At 40.8% G+C, this 19,904-nt stretch overlaps 1 protein-coding gene across 8 annotated transcripts in view; it reads right to left on the bottom strand.

The window, feature by feature from the left end:
* The window catches only part of slc26a4 (solute carrier family 26 member 4), a 106,396-nt gene that overhangs the window by 18,693 nt on the left and 67,799 nt on the right, over positions 1-19,904 (bottom strand). For all 8 annotated transcript variants that reach the window (XM_063072554.1, XM_063072553.1, XM_063072555.1 and 5 more), the window contains 10 exons: positions 16,125-16,277; positions 13,132-13,214; positions 12,849-12,996; positions 7,310-7,423; positions 6,809-6,886; positions 1,631-1,726; positions 744-850; positions 577-646; positions 392-484; positions 205-300 (listed from right to left, as the gene is read on the bottom strand). In XM_063072554.1, coding sequence (XP_062928624.1) covers positions 205-300; positions 392-484; positions 577-646; positions 744-850; positions 1,631-1,726; positions 6,809-6,886; positions 7,310-7,423; positions 12,849-12,996; positions 13,132-13,214; positions 16,125-16,277 — 1,038 coding nt within the window. The remainder of the gene's footprint in view (positions 1-204; positions 301-391; positions 485-576; positions 647-743; positions 851-1,630; positions 1,727-6,808; positions 6,887-7,309; positions 7,424-12,848; positions 12,997-13,131; positions 13,215-16,124; positions 16,278-19,904) is intronic.

Raw genomic sequence — 19,904 nt, 5'->3', positions numbered from 1 at the left:
ATGAAGCTACTGGAGGAAATGCAATATTGTGATAAGTATGAGAGAAAATACTTAAAAAAAATAGGATAATGGATACAGGCTGCAGAGATACAGCACGTGAAGGCCAGAAAATTGAAGGGAATGGAGTAAGAAGCTAAAATTAATTAAAAATTTACTCATTTATAGAAATGGCCAGTATAACGAAGTCAATTTAAGTGGGTTCACCTTTGTTGCTCTTAATTGACCCTTCTTTACAAGTTTCTGAATCTTCTTCAAAGCCTTTGTTCGCTTATTAAACACTCGAACAGGATTAAATCCAACCTGAAAAGATTTCATTCATAAAATTACAAGCCACTTAAATAAAAATGTATTTAAAAGAGCTGCATTTTATACAACTAGAGATCATACTCACAATGCTATTGAGTCTCTCCTTAAAATAATCAACACTTCCAAAAAACAAGGGAGAAGAAAATTTGAAGATCTTCACACCACTTGGTTCAACAAGCTGTCAAACACAATAGGAAAACACTCCCCATTAGAACAATAATACTAGAACCATATTTTGGAGCACAGTAAAACAAAATGAAATATACTTACATTTTTATATTTCTTCAGATTCTTGTAAATGTCTGTGTTTGGTACATTTGCTAGAGCTGCGGAAACTGGGCTAAAAGATTAATGTTGAATTTAATAAATGAATTTATTTAGTATATGATAAATAAAACAATTTCATTCTTAAAAAAAAACGATAATCAAATACTTACAACTGGGCCCTAAGGACAACAGTAAGAAGTTCAAAGCATACACCAACTAAAAGGCCCAAATCTAATCCCAAAAGGATGGATGCAATCCATGTCACAACCCATATAAGCTGCAGAAAAACAGGACAATGCAAGTTAGAACACAATCTTTTAATGATTGACAGTTTTTAAAAAATACTCATCTTACCAAGAGAGTTACAAATCTATTAGCTTTAGACATACACTTAATAGACAAAAATAAACCATTTCATGTTTAACTCTCCATTACAATAGCCTGTCAAATTACTCCTTTTGTTTTAAATAGGTATTGGGTAAAAATTTAAATCTCTAGTTCTTCTTGGACATTTTACTGTTGATTGTTAGATTTAGATTGGATGAATAAATTCATTTTTGTATGATTTAAGGCTCCATTACTGCGATGAGGGCATGGCTGCATTCAAATTGATGACAGTACAAGTAAAACATCACAAAACATGCACTATACTAGATTAGTAATATTTAGATTTAGAAATGCAGTGTGGAATAGACCATTCAAGCTCTTCGAACCGCACCACCGCAGCAACCTCAACAAACCTGATTATCCCCAACCTAATCACGGGACAATTTACAATGACCAATTAACCTGCCCGTTAAGTCTTTGTACTGTGGGAAGAAACTGGAGGACTCTGAGAAAATCCACGCTTTCCATGGGGAGGACGTACAGGGACTCTTTACAAAGGATGCTGGGATTGAACTCTGAACTCCGATGCCCCAAACTGTAACAGTGACATGCTAACTGTGACCCTAAGGTGGCAGTCATATATCTCAGTCATACCCAATTCTTAAGAGTATGAAACCTCCAAATTTTCTAACGAACAGTTTCAACAAGGACTGTTTTTCAAAATACTTACACAATCAACTCTGTTTTGCCTCCATAAAACTGGAACATCAAAAAATTGCCAGAACATTCCCTTCAAATTGGCTATGACAATTGCTGCCAGTACAGCCTGAATTTAAAAAAAATTGAATATCAAACATACAATGCTCAGCATTCAAAACTCAGCTTATAGTTTCATATTATGCCCACTATTTTTCACAATAATTTTTTAGTACAGTAAAACGGAGTCCAAGGAGGTGGAAATAAAGACAAAGGACATTGAAGATGCTGAAATCTGGAACAAAAAACTAGAACACTGGAAGAAAAGGGGATAACTACACTCAAGTTCACTTGTCCATTAATGAAATTTCCCCACAACCAATGATCGCACTTTCATGGACTCTGTCTCACATTCTTATTACTATTTACTATTTATATTTGCACTTACACAATTTGTTGTCTTTTGCACTCAGGTTGATCTTTCATTGATCCTGTTATAGTTACAATTCTATAGATTTATTGAGTATGCCCATATGGTGTGATACACACACACACACACGTACACTTTGATAATAAATGTACTTTGAACTTTTGAAATCAGCAGGTTAAGCAGCATCTGTGGAGGACCCAAAAACAACCCAAAACATCAACTTATGCTTCTTGCTTCCACATATGCTGCTCAACCCACTGAGTTCTTCCAGCAATGTTTCCTTTGAACTGTAAATGAAGTTCTGTATTGAATCAATAGGAAGAAATATGACCAATGAGAAAATTCAATTTATTATATAACATTAATCCTCAGTGTTTCAAAAGACATTTATATTTGCTTATGATTCTGACAAACTTCTGCAGTGATCAATTTGCAAGCCCCATGTGACACAAATGGCCAGCTGGTCCCTCTGAAAACCGAGTACAAGTCTCCAGCATATTGCTCCAAAGGAAGCAGCAGGATGTTTTAAAACAACTCTTCTTAAAATAAACAACAGGAATTCTGCAGATGCTGGAAATTCAAGCAACATACATCAAAGTTGCTGGTGAACGCAGTAGGCCAAGCAGCATCTATAGGAAGAAGTGCAGTCGACGTTTCAGGCCAAGACCCTTCGTCAGGACCAACTGAAGGAAGAGTGAGTAAGGGATTTGAAAGTTGGAGGGGGAGGGGGAGATCCAAAATGATAGGAGAAGGCAGGAGGGGGAGGGATAGAGCCAAGAGCTGGACAGGTGATAGGCAAAAGGGGATACGAGAGGATCATGGGACAGGCGGTCTGGGAAGAAAGACGGGGGGGGGGTTGACCCAGAGGATGGGCAAGAGGTATATTCAGAGGGACAGAGGGAGAAAAAGGAGAGTGAGAGAAAGAATGTGTGCATTAAAAAGAGTAACAGATGGGGTACGAGGGGGAGGTGGGGCCTTAGCGGAAGTTAGAGAAGTCAATGTTCATGCCATCAGGTTGGAGGCTACCCAGACGGAATATAAGGTGTTGTTCCTCCAACCTGAGTGTGGCTTCATCTCCACAGTAGAGGAGGCCGTGGACAGACATGTCAGAATGGGAATGGGATATGGAATTAAAATGTGTGGCCACTGGGAGATCCTGCTTTCTCTGGCGGACAGAGCGTAGATGTTCAGCAAAGCGGTCTCCCAGTCTGCGTCGGGTCTCACCGATATATAAAAGGCCACATCGGGAGCACCGGACGCAGCATATCACCCCAGTCGACTCACAGGTGAAGTGATGCCTCACCTGGAAGGACTGTTTGGGGCCCTGAATGGTGGTAAGGGAGGAAGTGTAAGGGCATGTGTAGCACTTGTTCCGCTTACACGGATAAGTGCCAGGAGGGAGATCAGTGGGGAGGGATGGGGGGGACGAATGGACAAGGGAGTTGTGTAGGGAGCGATCCCTGCGGAATGCGGGGAAGGGGGGGGAGGAGGGAAAGATGTGCTTAGTGGTGGGATCCCGTTGGAGGTGGCGGAAGTTACGGAGAATAATATGTTGGACCCGGAGGCTGGTGGGGTGGTAGGTGAGGACCAGGGGAACCCTATTCCTAGTGGGGTGGTGGGAGGATGGAGTGAGAGCAGATGTACGTGAAATGGGGGAGATACGTTTAAGAGCAGAGTTGATAGTGGAGGAAGGGAAGCCCCTTTCTTTAAAAAAGGAAGACATCTCCCTCGTCCTAGAATGAAAAGCCTCATCCTGAGAGCAGATGCGGCGGAGACGGAGGAATTGCGAGAAGGGGATGGCATTTTTGCAAGAGACAGGGTGAGAAGAGGAATAGTCCAGATAGCTGTGAGAGTCAGTAGGCTTATAGTAGACATCAGTGGATAAGCTGTCTCCAGAGACAGAGACAGAAAGATCTAGAAAGGGGAGGGAGGTGTCGGAAATGGACCAGGTAAACTTGAGGGCAGGGTGAAAGTTGGAGGCAAAGTTAATAAAGTCAACGAGTTCTGTATGCGTGCAGGAAGCAGCGCCAATGCAGTCGTCGATGTAGCGAAGGAAAAGTGGGGGACAGATACCAGAATAGGCACGGAACATAGATTGTTCCACAAATCCAACAAAAAGGCAGGCATAGCTAGGACCCATATGGGTGCCCATAGCTACACCTTTAGTTTGGAGGAAATGGGAGGAGCCAAAGGAGAAATTATTAAGAGTAAGGACTAATTCCGCTAGACGGAGCACAGTGGTGGTAGAGGGGAACTGATTAGGTCTGGAATCCAAAAAGAAGCGTAGAGCTTTGAGACCTTCCTGATGGGGGATGGAAGTATATAAGGACTGGACATCCATGGTGAAAATAAAGCGGTGGGGGCCAGGACTGCACCTCTTCCTATAGAGTCTTCTTAAAATAGCTCTTTTTCTCATTTACCAGCTTTGTTAAAAGGAAACAAAAATCAGTGAGGTCCCACCATCTTACTTAGGATCTATCCTGCAACTACAGTTCACTCTGGTAAGGTGGGAAGGGTAGGGCATTGGAAGAATTGGCTGAAGGACAAAAAGAAAAGCAAGTGAGAGTGGAGAAGTACGAACTTGACAAATTGAACTTTATTATTGATTTTTCTGAATCGGGACATCACCGGCAGAGCCAGCATATACAGTATTCCACATCCTCTTTGAACTGAGGAGGTTAAAATCAATCAGATTGCCGAGTCTGGAGACACATTTACCAGACTGAGTAAGAACACCAGATTTCATATCTGATGCACATTAATAATGCAGTTGGGACTTCAGGACAATCCAGAAGTTTGTAGTTATCTTTAACTTTTACATTTATAAATCTGTGTTATTAACCGAAATGAAAGACTTCTGCTGTCCTGGTGGCCTCCAGGCCTTTGGATTACATGTCTGGTAATATAATAACTATTAAGGATACCATCTCTTTTCCCCATCCAATATCAGCCCAAGATCTGGAAATTTATAGCTAATGGGGACTGGCTAAAGAAGTACATTCTTTGAGACAGAAGCACCGTGTGAAGCTTTGAGAACATTTGTTTGAAAATCTGATGAGGTGTATACATAAATAATTGAAGGAATTAGGATGTTGCTGTTCAGTCTGTTGATTTTATAGTCCTTCCATGAGTGCCTCAATGAAGAGACCCTATGCTATGACTGCAACTGCTATCTGGATTTCTAATTTGCAAGGTTTTCTGTTTAAAATTGGATAGGTCATGGAAGTAATTTCTTTTTTAAATGAGAGCTGCACGCACTTTAGTAATAACACCATTCTATCTCTTTGAAGCACTCAGCTTATCCATGCCAAGAGATGGAAATATACAGCTAGCTTGTGCACAGCAACCAATCAGATGAAAGAATACAAGATTGTGCACTGGTGACTGCAGCAGCTAAAAAAAATTTTGAAGGACAATGTGCTCAGCAAAGGGAAGGACACTGAGACAACAATTACTCTTCCCAATAAAATAGCAGTTAGAACAGGCAGTAATTAGATATGGTAAGAGATACAAGGGAGAAAAAGCACTGATACAAGCAGAAAGTACAAGCAGGGAGATAATTGTTTGAATTATCAATTCTCTGACTGAGAAGGATTAGATTTATAGGCCTGTGTTGATATAGATTTAACCAATTGGAAGCACATTGCTGAGAGCCATATAAAATTGCAGAATATAGAATGGCAACAGGCCCTTCAGCCCAATTTGTCTGTACAAGGTGCCAACCTAAACTAGTCTCATTTTCTCTCCATATCCGTCTAAACTAGGGGTTCCTTCCCAACCTGGAGTCCACAGACCCCTTGCTTAATGGTATTGGTCCCTGGCATAAAGAAGGTTGGGAACCCCTGGTCTAAACCTTATCTATCCAAATGTCTTTTTAATGTGGTTATTTTGTTTATGTCTTTCATATGTTATTTCTGAATATGCAAAGGAATGGTTTAGAATTTGGGTGAAAGGTCAATTTAATCCTAGGCTGCACTGGTTTAGATGGTAAATCAAACTCTCTTCAACATCCAGACGTACAATGCACATGGACTGACAACATGACAATGGCAGTCCACTCTGTTCAAATGGGAAAATTGTTTTGAAGAAGCCATTGAGTGTGCATTTGGAATTCAGGAAAAGGCATACATTTCACAATGTCTATCACATCAGAATAATATGTGGTTTAAAAAAAAATCATTGCTCTAATGGGCCCCTCCGTGATCTACATTGCAAATCTGTCCTCCCTTTAAAGTTGTGGTGAACTGGTGTGGAAATACCACGGTCAATGAGATTAAGTTAACGGCTCCATTTTATGAGCAATCAAATTTCCTTCCTTTTGCTTGCTGCAACAGGGCACTTTGGCAGACATCCTCAATTGTGATGCAGAGGATGCGGGAATGGCCTGTTAATGTCGTGATTATTTTCAGAACCACAGAACAAGGAGGTGGAGAACCTTATCTTTGACTCAGACAATAAATCTCGACAAAATAAAATGCATTTCTGTGGGCAACCAGATTGCACAATACTATTGAGTGAACAAGAAGAGCTCACCACCAGACTGCACTGCAGCTGTAATTTGAATGCGATACCATCAAATTTCATGTTGGTTGGGGTGGGGGGAGGAAGTTGCGAACAATGTCATTATGGCTTTAGAAAAAGAAAACTTTAAAGCTTGCAAATTCAGAATTGAACAGATCAGTGAAGCCAGACTGCATAAACCCAAATTAACATGAACATCTCTTACATAATTATTCCTAACGATCCTGGAGACAACATGTCACAATACAAATGAAAAGTTACCTTCTGCAGAGGTTCAAGTAGCTTTCCAACTATCAGGATGGCAATCATCACAATTACTGCAGTTAAAAGTCCAGCAATCTACAATAAAAATAGAAGTAGTTACAGGAACATCAGGACCCACAACACCAGGTTCTGAAACAGTTACCATCAGGCACTTGAACCAAAGGGGATAACTTCGCTCGCCCATCATTGAAATGTTCCCACTAACCAATGGACTCACTTTCAAGGGTTCTTCATCTCATATTCTCAATATTTATTGTTTATTTATTACTTCTTTCTTTTTGTATTTGCGCAGTTTGTTGTCTTTTGCACACTGGTTGAACACCCAATTTGGAGCGGTTTTTCATTGATATCGTTATGGTTATTATTCTATAGATTTATTGATTATGCCCGCAAGAAAATCTCAGGGTTGTATATGGTAACATACATGTACTTTGATAATAAATTTACTTTGAACTTTAACAAGATATAAACACATATTTATCCACTATTATTTATTACCTGAGTTTTTCCTCCTGTGCTTTCCTGTACAGCTGTACGGGACAGAGCAGTGCCCGCTAAAAAGCTTGAGAAGCAGCCAGCAAAAATATTGGAAATTCCTAGCGCTATGAATTCCTGGAATATAGCACAATCATACAAATGATAAAATTGCACCAAAAATGTATCAGTAATAGCATATTATTCCACTGTTCTTTTTGACTAGTACAGATTTTGTTCTTGCAAAGATGACATGTTATCCAACATACAGTAAATCATTTTACTTAATACTTGTGCTTACATTTGCAAAGTTACTGGTGACCTTATTCCATCAGTGGAAAGAGGCAGATAGATTCTAAGTTGCTTTTTTAGGGATGAGGCAACATTCACTGACAAGGGAAGACAAAGACAGCATAAAAGCCAAAGAGAGGGCATATACTGTAATAGAGCAAAAGTTAGTGGGAAGTTGAGGATTGGGAAGCTTTTAAAAACCAACAGAAAGCAACAAAAAAGCTATAAAGAAAGAGATGAAATATGAAGGTATCTATCCAATAATATAAAAGAGGATGCAATTTTTTTCAGATATACAAAAAGAGAGACAAGAATTGGTATCAAACCTTTAAAATTGTGGTGAACCAGTTAAAATTATGCTGGGGAGGTAATGTGGTGGTGGGCGGAAAGAAATAGCAGAGGAACTCAAACAGTAATTTGCTTCTATCTTCACTGTGAAGACACTAGCAGTATGCCAGAATTCGAGAGTAAGGGGGTAAGAAGTGAGTGTCATTGTTACTAATGAGGAGAAGGTGCTTGGGAAGCTAAAAAGTCTGAAGATAGATAAGTTACCTACACCAGATAGACTCTACCCCAGGGTTAAGAAAAAAGTAGCCAAAGAGATTTTGGAGCATTAGCAATGGTCATTCAAGAATCACTAAATTCTGGATTGGTTCCAGAAGACTGAGAAATTGCAAATGTCACTCCACTTTAAGGAGAGAAGGAGTCTGAAGAAAGGAAATTATAGGCCAGTTAGCCTGATATGAGTGGTTGGAAAGATGTTGGGAGTCTATTATTAAGGATGAGGTTTGGGGTACTTGGAGCCAACATGTCAAAATAGACCACAGTCAGCGTGGTTTCCTTAAAGGGAAATTCTGACAAACCTGTTGGAATTCTTCCAAGGAACTAACAGACAGGATAGACAAAGGAGAGTCAGTCATCGTTTATTTGGATTTTCAGAAGGCATCTGTCAAGATGCTGCACATGAGGCTACTTAACAAGATAAGAGCCCATGGTATTATAGAAAAGATACTAGCATGAATAGAAGATTGGCTGACTGGCAAGAGGCAAAGAGTGGGAATAAAGGAGGCCTCTTCTGGGTGGCTGCCATTGACTAGCAGAGTTCTGCAGAGATCAGTGTGAGAATTGCTTCTTTTCACATTACAGGTCAATGATTTGGATGAAGGAATTGATGGCTTTGTGGACAATATGAAGATAGGTGGAGGGGCAGGTAGTGTTGAGAAAGCAGGGAGTTTGCAGAAGGACTTGTACTGATTGAGAGAATGGGAAAAGATGTGACAGATGGATTATAGTGTAGGGAAGTGTATGGTTGTGCACTTCGGTAGAAGGAATAAAGGCACGGACTGTTTTCTGAATGGGTAGAAAATCTAAAACTCAGAGGTGCAAAGGGACTTGGGTGCCCTCGTGCAAGATTTCCTGGACGATAACTTGCAGGTTGGGTCAGTGGTAAGGAAGGCAAATACAATGTTAGCATTCATTCTGAGAGGACTAAGATACAAAAACAAGGGTGTAATGCTGAGGTTTCATAAGGAATTGGTCCGACCGCATATGTAGTACTGTGAGCTGTTTTGGGCCCCTTATCCAAGGAAAGGTGTGCTGCCTTTGTTGAGGGTCCAGAGGAGGTTCTTGAGAATGATCACAAGAATGAAAGGGCTAACATATGAGGAGCATTTGATGGCTCTGGGCCTGTACTCACTTGAGTTTAGAAGAATGGAGGGGGGATCTCATTGAAACCTATTGAATATTAAAAGGCTTAGACAGAGTGGATGCAGGGAGGATGGCAGAGGGATGTGGAGTGGTGGAGAGGACCAGAGGGTACAGCATCAGATTAGGGGGATATCTATTCAGAACTAATTAGGAGTAATTTCTTTAGCCAGAGGGTGGGAAATTTTATGGAGTTCCTTGCCACAGCCAGCTGTGCAGGCCAGGTCACTGGGTATTTTTAAAGAGGAGGTTGATAGGTTCTTGATTGGTAAGGGTATCAAAGGTGTCAGGGAGGAGGCAGAAGAATGGAGTTGAGAAGGAGAATAAATCAACCATTGGCCAAAATGATTAATTCTGTTCCTATATCTTATGGTCTTTTACCTAAGGGGTACGGAGAACTAAATCTGACAGCTTTGATACTGGGCGCTGAAATCACAATGTGCAACACCGTACTGTGCAAAAGTCTTAGGCATATATATGTGGCTACGATGCTCAAGACTTTTGCATAGTTCTGTATTTGCCAAATGGAGCAGACAGCAAGTTTGTATATCTTGTGGGAGCAAAGGACGTAGGGAATGGTGAGGTTGGAGTTCTACCGAAGGAGCATGGGTCAGATGGCAGAGGAGTGCCAGGGACAGGGGTGGCTTGGGTGCAGGCGCACCCAGCCCTGAGGTACCAGGCAAGGTCACTTGATTCTGAACAACTGGTTTATTGATCATTACAGAATGTCTCTCTGGTGCTTTCCACTCCCTGCCCCTTTTCCCAACCATGATTCCCCTCTCCCTGCCCCCTTCCCACTCTCAATCCACAATAGAGATCCATATCGGAATCAGGTTTATCATCACTCACTTATGACATGAAATTTGTTTTTGTTTTGCCGCAGCAGTACACTGCAATATATAAAATTACTCCAGTACTATGCAAAAGTCTTAGGCATCCTAGTTATATACATGTACCCAAGACTTTTGCACAGTACTGTATATCTAATCCATTTCGATCAGGTACAGGACACTCATTTGAGTGTGCTGCAAGATCAATAACATTATAATCAAGTTCTCTCCCAGAATGACTAGTTAAAAAAGCCTCCGTGGCTGGATTAACAAAGTTTAGATGAAGTTCAGAAGTCAAGGCAATTTTTTTTTAAGCCACACCTCACTATCCTTCACAAACTCGGACAAGCTCTGTAAACACAAACCCGTGCTTCCTGACGACCAACATTCCTACACAACAGTCCAATTACAAGTCTTTGAAACCCTTATGTGGTACATTCTTTCTGCTGCTTAATAATGGGTTCTCCATGCAGATTGAAACAACCTGTATTGTTGAGCTCCATCATAAATTTAGAGCTGCATGTGGAATTGATTTCACAAATTACTTATTTATGTATGGTTCCGGCATGAACAAGTGCCATCCGTCTTATTAATGTGACAGACAGTACAATTTGCTGTATAAATGTGCATCCAATGGTTGCAGTGTGGACGTGAAGCAAATGTGTAATCACCAAACAGCAGCAGTGTGAAGGAGCCTTTTGTTCCCCACATGTGGTGATAGGGCAACAGGTCAACAATCCTCTTCATCGGCCCTTCAACATCATGACATAGCAAATGTTAAACCCAAACATTGCCCAGAACACAGACAAATTTAAATAAATGAATAAGACCAGGCTGTCTCACTTTTGATGCACTCAGTCAATTAACTTACTGAGTGGAGATGTACCCAAAGAAGATTACTGATAGAGTTTGTGTCAAGATCCTCCACAACCTTAGGTTTGAAGGCATTGGAGTTCAGCCTGCAGCTGGATGGAATTAATATTGCCTTATTTCCCACCATAGTATCACTTATTTATTTATGATGCATTGTGAAACAGGCCCTTCCCGTCCAATGTCCAGCAGCTCACCTATTTAATCCTAGCCTAATCACAGGACAATTTACAATGACCAATTAACCTACCAATCGGTAGGTCTTTAGAAAGTTGCAGGAAACCAGGAGGAAACCCACACGCTCACGGAAAGGACAGACCAACTTCTTACAGAGCGCGTTGGAACTGAACTCTGAAGCCCCAAGCTGTAATTGTGTCGTGTAACCTACTATGCTATCATATAAAGCTCAGGACTTGTGATAACTACTCTACAACAACCAGTTCACAGCTTGGATCATTTCAGCTTGCAGGATGGATAGTGCAACTTCTCTGGTCATGCACTGCACTCCCATCTTTAAACTTTCCGTTCGCTTTCTCCACCGTCCCCCCCCCACCAAAGGGCCTGATGGCCAATTGTTCTAGGTTCTGTAAATGATTGAGTCCTCAGGCAGTGAGAATGCCTTAAAACAGACACAGCACTCATTGTAAAGTCCATGCACTCCTGCACCATTGTAAAGCAAAAATGGGCCACAGTTTCACATTAAAGTGAAGTTATAATAAGCACCACATTTTAGGGAACTATTATGTAAGAGATTGACCTGTTCTAGCAGATGTAAAGATAAAGAAATTGCAGTTTCAGCCTGGAACAAACGCCATTTCCCAAATTATGTCTTACACTGAAACTCCTATCCCAACTTTTCCAAGATAAAGAGAGCAAAACTGAAACTTTGAATTGTATACATGGAGATGTAAAACAGGCAATCGTGTATTTCCATGCAATATGACACCATAAACAAAAAAATTGGGAAGTTACTACAGAGAGGTGATGCATTGTTGACCATTTTACAAGCTTGCCGATGTTATTTTAAAATCAAGAATTCTTCACGAGTTTATCATCAGGATGAATTCTGACTGAATTCAGACTGATAGTAATTCAATCTAAATTTTGAATTTTTCTTTCCATTGTGGATATGTAGAATAATTTCACTCTGAGCATCATGGCAGTGTAGCGGTTAGTGCAACATCATTACAGCATCAGGGTTTGGAGTTCAATCCCAGCGTCCTCTGTAAGGAGTTTGTACATTCTACCTGTGACCACGCAAGTTTCCTCCCACTTTCTAAAGACAAATTCATTAGTAGGTTAATTGATCAATTTAAACTGTCCTATGATTAGGCTAGGGTTAAATTGGTAGGTTGCCCTGCGAACGCAGGTCAATGGGCCAGAAGGGCCTTTTCCACTCTGCACCTCTAAATAAAACAAAACTGCAGCTTTGTAATAATACTATATAAAAAAAATCAAAATCAAATCTTCAATACAAATTTCAAACTTATCATGGTCTTATGTAACTAATTTTGGCACTGACTAATCAATCGCAATATAAAATATATACATCTGAAATAATAAACAGCAGAAAGTCTACAAATGCTGGAAATCCAAAGCAACACATGCAAAATGCTGGAGGAACTCAGGAGGTCAGGCGGCACCTATGGAAGTCAACAAAACGTCGATATTTCAACACGTTTCAGGTCCTGAAGAAGGGTCTTGGCCCAAAATGTTGGCTGTTGGTTCATTTCCATGGATGCTGCCTAATCTGAAGAGTTGTGTGTGTGCTGTATCTGCAATGACTATGCAAGTTCAGCCATTTTCATTCAGAATGCAAGTCACCTTTCAAAAGGCTAATGGAAGGTACGTTCACTTATTTTTCTTACCTGGTTTCCATCAATTGGATAGCCGTGCTTAGTACCGAATACTTTGGCAACAGAAACAGCAACAGCATATCCCACAATGGCAACAGAAAATGCTGATGTTCCCACTTGACTAAACAAGTTCACATCTGGTGGCGTCGGTGGTAAAAATCTGTAAGAATGGAAAAAAAATCAGGCAATTCTGAAATCATTCAGATAAAAATTTCTAGTCTGCAGTAGAGGATACCAACAGAATATTTAGAATTTGGACATTTTTAATGAAAGCAAAATTCCTCATTTTTCTTACCCCGTCGGAATGCTTTTGATAATACCAGCGTTATATTTTTTTTCCAAATTAGCACCATATGATATTCCGGTAGCTACGATAGTCTGAAATGAGCAAACATATACAGTATGTTTGAACAATAACCACCATCTATGCAGTAAGGTGCCCAAAACTTTTGCACAGTACTGTATTTGTCAAAGTGGAGTGGAGGGAGAGTTTGTAAATCTGGCGGGAGCAAAGGATGTTGGGAATGACCAGGGTGGAGCGTCACAGGTGTGTGAGACAGGTGCCAGAGAAGGAGTCCCAGGGGCAGGGGGACACATCCAACCCTGAGACATCAGGCAAGGTCATTTGATTCTAAACAATTGGTTTATTAATCATTACAGAATGTCCCTCCGGTGCTTCCTGCTCTCTCCCTACTCCCTTCTTCCTTTCCAAACCATGACTCCCCTCTCCAGGCCCTCTTCCCATTCTGAGTCCACAACGGAGACCATGTCAGAATCAGGTTTATCATCACGTCAGGAAATTAGATTTTTTGCAGCAACAGCACAGTGCAATAAATAAAATCACTACAGTGGTGTGGGGTGTGCAAAGCTCTTAGGCACCCTAGTTATACACATTTTCCAAAAACTTTTGACCAGTACTGCAAGCTGTCATTTTTCCCTGCATTGAAGTAATTCTACATCAGTATCTCAAAACTGTGGCATTAACCACTAACCTCAACTTTCCTTCCTCTGACATCTTCAGAATTAAAACCATGCCCAATATGTTTTCATATGATAATTTAGCACTTGTTTTCTTAAATGCATGTGTTCTTTGCTCCTCCATACAAGTTTCATGGTAAATGCACAGATATGAATACTCCAAACCTGTCTACCATGCTGAAGACTGCGTAAACCTGTGCTGATCCGAGTCAAAAGATGCAAGATTGTCTTCATTATAGAGACTGGAGAAAAAAAAAACGTGAGCTGACTTTCTGAGAGGCTGTGACACTGGATCTGAGGTGAATAGTTATGCGAGGGGCCTGTGCACCCTCTTAGGTGTAACTAAAAGATTCAATGGCACTATTTTGAAGAGCAAATATTTTTAGTGCCTTAACCAATATTTACTCACTAAGTAACATCCCTAATAGGTTACCTAGTCATTAACACATTGGTGCTTCTGAAAGCTTACTGTGCAGAAACTGCATGGTGCACACAAGACTTTAATAAGAATGCCAACATGTCATTGACATGAAGTGCTTGGGCTACTTGATGCCAAGGTAGGAACTTTAATGCAAGTCCTGCTGGAACTTCTATAATTAGAATGTGGGTTCTTGCCATTCAGATACACTGACGGAGCACCAGCTGACTCCACCTTATAGGGTTCCAATGCTTAAGTTTAAGAAGCTCCTCCATCTTTATGGTACGAGTTACTTCCCTTCCTTGGGGCCTTCCATCTTAAAAAGAACTCACTTTCATCCATTACATCACAACCGACCACATAAGAGGAGGAATTTCTTTAGCCAGGGAGTGGCGAATCTGTGGAATTTGTTGCCACAGGCGGCTGTGGTGGCCAAGTCTTTGGGTATATTTAAGACAGAGGCTGATAGATTGTTGATTAGTCACAGGTATGAAGGAATACGGGGAGAAGGCAGGAGATTGAGGCCGAGGGGGGAGGGGGAAATTAAACAGCCATGATGAAATGGTGAAGAAGACTTAATGGGCCAAATGACCCAATTCCTCTCCTATATCTTATGATCTTATCAGACTTCAGGTCAGATCACCAGCTGGAAAAATACTCTCACTGATGTGTTTTATTTAATAATGGATTTCCTTCTAAAATTATGACCCAGCATATCTAGGTCTGCTCTTTTCTGACATACACCATGGGGAAACATCACTGTGTGTGTACTTTAATTAGCCACTGCAAATGGGAAATATGATGGCAACACCTTTAGGCTTTAAATTGAAATAGAGGAGCCAACAGATGATGTTATTCATGAAGGTAGCCATGAAGTTGTCAGACTTGGCTCAGAGGTAGCCCTACAACTTGAGGTCAAATCTAGTTTGAAACTCTAATGACACATTGTCACAATTTGGAGAGACCATCTTTCAAATGTAAAACAGAAGCCTCTACTGACACTTTCAGATATGTTCAATAGGATCACAAAACATTACCTGGATGGCTAGCGAGTTATTCTGGAAGTTCTGCAAATTAATACCATTTAGGTACTTTGTACATTGCCTGGCCAGTACCTCACTTTTCTGAAAGCTTGTTTGTCATGAATGAGTTACCAAATGTCCAACATTTCAACAGTGTTTGCAGTTGAAAATATTTCACTGTCCAAGGCTGAGGTCACCTGCCATTGTGAAAGATGCTCAGAAAATGCAAGCTCATTCTTACTTACATTTCCTTGACTGAGGTAGAGGGTTCAATTGTTATACGGGCAAATAATATCTACCTGTGTGACAGTTAAAGCTTTGTTTTGCTAAGGCAAGGAGAAATAAATTCCCCCTTGCATAACTAATAGGGAAAACCTTTCAGCCATATAAGAAAATGTGTGAACTACAACTCTTAAACAAGAGTCTGAGTGAGCAGGTGCTTTATATGTCCATGTGGTGACTCCATCATGCAATTAAGTGGGAAGAATTGGCACAATGCCACATCACTCAATGTATGCAGATTGGTGCCTGAAGAACATTCAAATAATGTTTTGAAAACAGATTTTTCTCCCCTCACATGGAGCATCTCCAACTAGGTGCAATTACTAGACCCTGAATGATTTGGAAAAGAGCAGCAATTGGTCTAGAGAACTGGCACAAGTGGTCTCTGGAGGACGAGAGTGAAATTCTTGTTCCTGACTCTGATTCAACTACCAAAAGATGAACATCAGGTCAGAGCGCACTCAGTTCCCTAATTAAACACTACTTAAGTTGAAGAGTCCCCTGGCATTTAATCTGAGCTATCATTGGCAGGAAAAGACAAACTAAGTGAGAGAATAATGAGACTAATGCTCCATCACTCTTACTTACCACAATTACTTCAATCGGAATAGGCACTTTTATTTTATCTTTGAAGCGAACGTTGATTTCTTTCACAATTACACACAAGACAAAGGTGATCAAACCAGCGATGAAATCTGCAATATTAGTTTGCCGAATATTGCGAAATATGTCAATAAGAGTCTGAAAAATAAATGAAAGCTGTAACAAAAGCTGCACCTCTACCCAAGTAGCTGTCTCAATTTTATTTAGCCACCAACATTCCATACAAGATTCCAGGCAAGTTTTGAAGTGTATTCTAATGTTTTGGCCAAATTTTGCACCATAGAAAAATAGATACAAATATAAAAAGAGATAGACAGCAGCTGTTCCATTAATTTTATTTTTATTTAGAGAAACAGCATAGAACAGGCTTTTCCAGCCCAACAGGATCAATGAGCCGTGCCAGCCAGCAACTCTCCCACTTAACACTAGCCTAACCACAGGACAATTTACTATGACCAATTAACCCACTAACCCGCACGTCATTGGATTGTGGGAGGAAACCAGAGCACCTAGGAGGAAACCTACACAGTCACAGGGGAACGTACCAACTCCTTACAGAAGATAACAGAATTGAACTCCAAACTCCAATGCCCCAAGCAGTAGGAGCCTACCCACTATGCATGGTCCCTCTTTTCAAGGAAGGCAGCAGGGAAAAGCCTGATTACGACAGACCTGTGAGCCTAACATCAGCAATAGGAAAGATTCTGGAAAACAATTCTGAGGGGGATTAATAATCACTTGGAAAGGCAGGAACTAATCATAGGTGGCCAACATCTCTCTGCCATGGGCAGCTTGTCTGACCAATTTGATTGAATTCTTTGAGAAGGTAACAAAGTGAATTAATACAATGGATGTGATTTACATAGATTTTAGTGAAGCTTTGACAGGGTCCCACATGGAAGGTTAGCATCCATGGGATCCAAGACAAATAGGCGAACTGGATCAAAAATAAGTTCGGCAATATGACAGAGGTGAAGGCATGGGTTTTGTTTTCTGTTTTGGGACCTCTGTTGTTTGTTATACAAGGTAAGTGAATGACTTCAATGTAGGTGTGGTGGAGAAGGTTAGTAAGTTTGCAGATGACCTAATTAGCAGAGCAACTGATAGTGCAGAAGTTAGTTTTATGCAACAGACAGAGATCAATGTTTGCCAAAGTGTGCTATGAAATGGTAAGTGGATTTTAATCCAGACAAATGTGATGTAATGCATTTTGAGAGCACTGTTGGCTAGGACATGCTGGGTGGTGATATAGTGGCATCCGTACCAGACTTTGAGATGCGTGGTCTGGGCTTTGAATCTGGCCAGCTCCTTGCACACTTTCCATCACTGCTGGGTTGAGCATCGAGCTAGCAACTCAACCTCAAAAAACAGACAAATGCTAAAGAAATGGCAAGGTTGCCACCTGATGTGCCACAAGGCACAGAGAGGAACAACAAAGGCTAGGACATACATAGCATGAATGACAGGATCGTAGGGAATATTGAGCATATGGATCTCAAAGTCAATACATTCTTAAAGATGGCAAGTGGGTAGATAATGTGTTTAGGAAGGCGGATGGGTATCGAATACAGAAGTAGGGATGTTATACTCCAACTTTATAGAGCTTTGGTCAGACCTTAGCAGGAGTACTGCTTGCAAGTTTTGGGTGATATAAAGCTGATGTTTCTTCTGGCTGGTGTGCCTAGAACCAGGGATCAATCTCAATATAATGGGCAACTATTTAGAACAGAGATGAGAATAATTTAGACACTTGGAGAGGCTGAATCTTAAAAAAAGTTTCATCAAGTGGGCTGTAGAGGCTCAGGTGTGGAATATATTTAAGACAGATGGATAGATTTTTTAATATTAAAGTAATCAAGGGGTATGGAGTTAAGTGCAGAACAACGGCAAGGAGATAAACTGTCAGCCATTATCACACACTGAAATGATATAATGCAAGCAAAGACTATAAACTGGGTAAAGACTGAATGCAAAAAACACAAACTTATTTACACGTATATTCTATTTTTTTAAAAAAAGCAATCTGTATAATTGAGCAGCAAAGTGAAATTTTAGAAGTCCTCAGCTTTCTATGAGTCAAGGCAATGGCTATGATTCCCTATACCACACTATCCATTGCAAGTGTGTCACCCAAACACTGGTAAAGTACTTTGTTTATAACAAAGGCAGCAACCTTTCACTAACTGCAGAAAGATGATCATCTGAATTACATCATCAATCCACTCTAATTTGGCCTGTAGAAAAATTCTCCCCTGCAGTACTTCCCTTTTCTGTTCAGGTGTTCTGAATGCAATCCACACACCACTATTTCTCATCATTCTTGCGGCACCTATCAAACGGTTTCTTAAATGATACCACTGTACCTGCCTTATTTACATCCCCAGGCAGCTCACTCCATATATTCACCATCCTCTATGTCATTAATTTGGCCCTCAGATCCCTTTAAATCTTTTTCATCGTACTCTAAGTTTATGCACCTTGGCTTAGACTCACTTACCCTGGGGATAGGACTGTAAACACTGACCTCATCTGTGCCTCCCAGAATTTTAAATGTTCCTTTATGGCCACCCCTCATTCTCCAACAGTCCAACAATGGCACTGAAGCATTGCAATTAGCGTAGTGCTTTGCAGGGCCAGTAATTGGAAGACTGGGGTTCAGTTCCCTCCGCCCTCTGTAAGGAGTTTGTACGTTCTTCCTGTCGCCGTGTGGGTTTCCTCCGGGTGCTCTGGTTACCTCAGTTAGGGTTAGTACATTGTGGGCATGCTATGTTGTCGCTGGAAGCATGGCACACTTCCAGGCAGCCTCCGGAAAGTATTGGCCGTTGACACAATTGACACATTTCACTGTATGGTTTGATGTGCGTGTGACAAAGAAAGCCAGACTTTTATCTTTTTAAGGGAAAAAAAAAAGACAGAGGCTGGCTAACATCTCCTCACAACGCAGGGCCTCTTGTCCTGGCAGCATCATTGTAAACCTTTTCCAGTTTAAGCAATTATTTCCTGGAGCATTGAGAGCATTTTTGGCCCCCTTATTTAAGAAAGGATGCACTAACATTGGAGATGGTTCAGGAGGTTTAAGAGAATGATTCAGGGATGAAAACCTTATAGAATGAGGAGTGATTCCTCACAATTTCGAAGAATGGGGGAAGGGGATCTCCTTGAAACCTATCGAACGTTGAAAGGCCTAGATAGAATGGATGTGGACAGGATACTTTTTAATGGTGGGGGAGTCTAGGAGCAGAGGGCACACCCTCAGAATAGGAGGACGTCCACTTAAAATGAGCATGAGGTGGAAATTTTTTAGCCAGAGGGTGGTGAATCTGCAATTTATTGCCACTGGTGACTGTGGAGGCCAGGTCATTGGGTGTATGCAAGGCAGAAGTTGATAAGTTCTTGACTAGAGAGGTTACATGAAGAGGGAAGGAGAACAGGGTTGAGAGGGAAATAGGTCAGCCATAATGTACTGACACTTCCATGACAAACTCTGCTATCTTCAACAGGGTTGATGCCTGGACACATCTAGTTCAGTGATATGTATACACACACCCCCATCATTCGCCCCTCCTGATTGGATGAGGACTAACTAATCAGGTTTCCACTGTGCCACCTTGTTTACAATCAAATTCCAATTCTTACTTAGAGCAAGGCCTCATCTTTGTTAAAATTCTTTTCCTCTAGGTTTTATTTCAATGGTTTTTGGGACTGCCTGGTGAAGGAAGTCATTGAAATAAATCTCGAGAAAAATTATAACAAAGACAAAGATCT

The sequence above is a fragment of the Mobula hypostoma genome, chromosome 20, assembly GCF_963921235.1.
Source record: "Mobula hypostoma chromosome 20, sMobHyp1.1, whole genome shotgun sequence".
NCBI classification, from domain to species: Eukaryota; Metazoa; Chordata; class Chondrichthyes; order Myliobatiformes; family Myliobatidae; genus Mobula; species Mobula hypostoma.
This window is presented reverse-complemented; position numbering and strand designations above follow the sequence as displayed.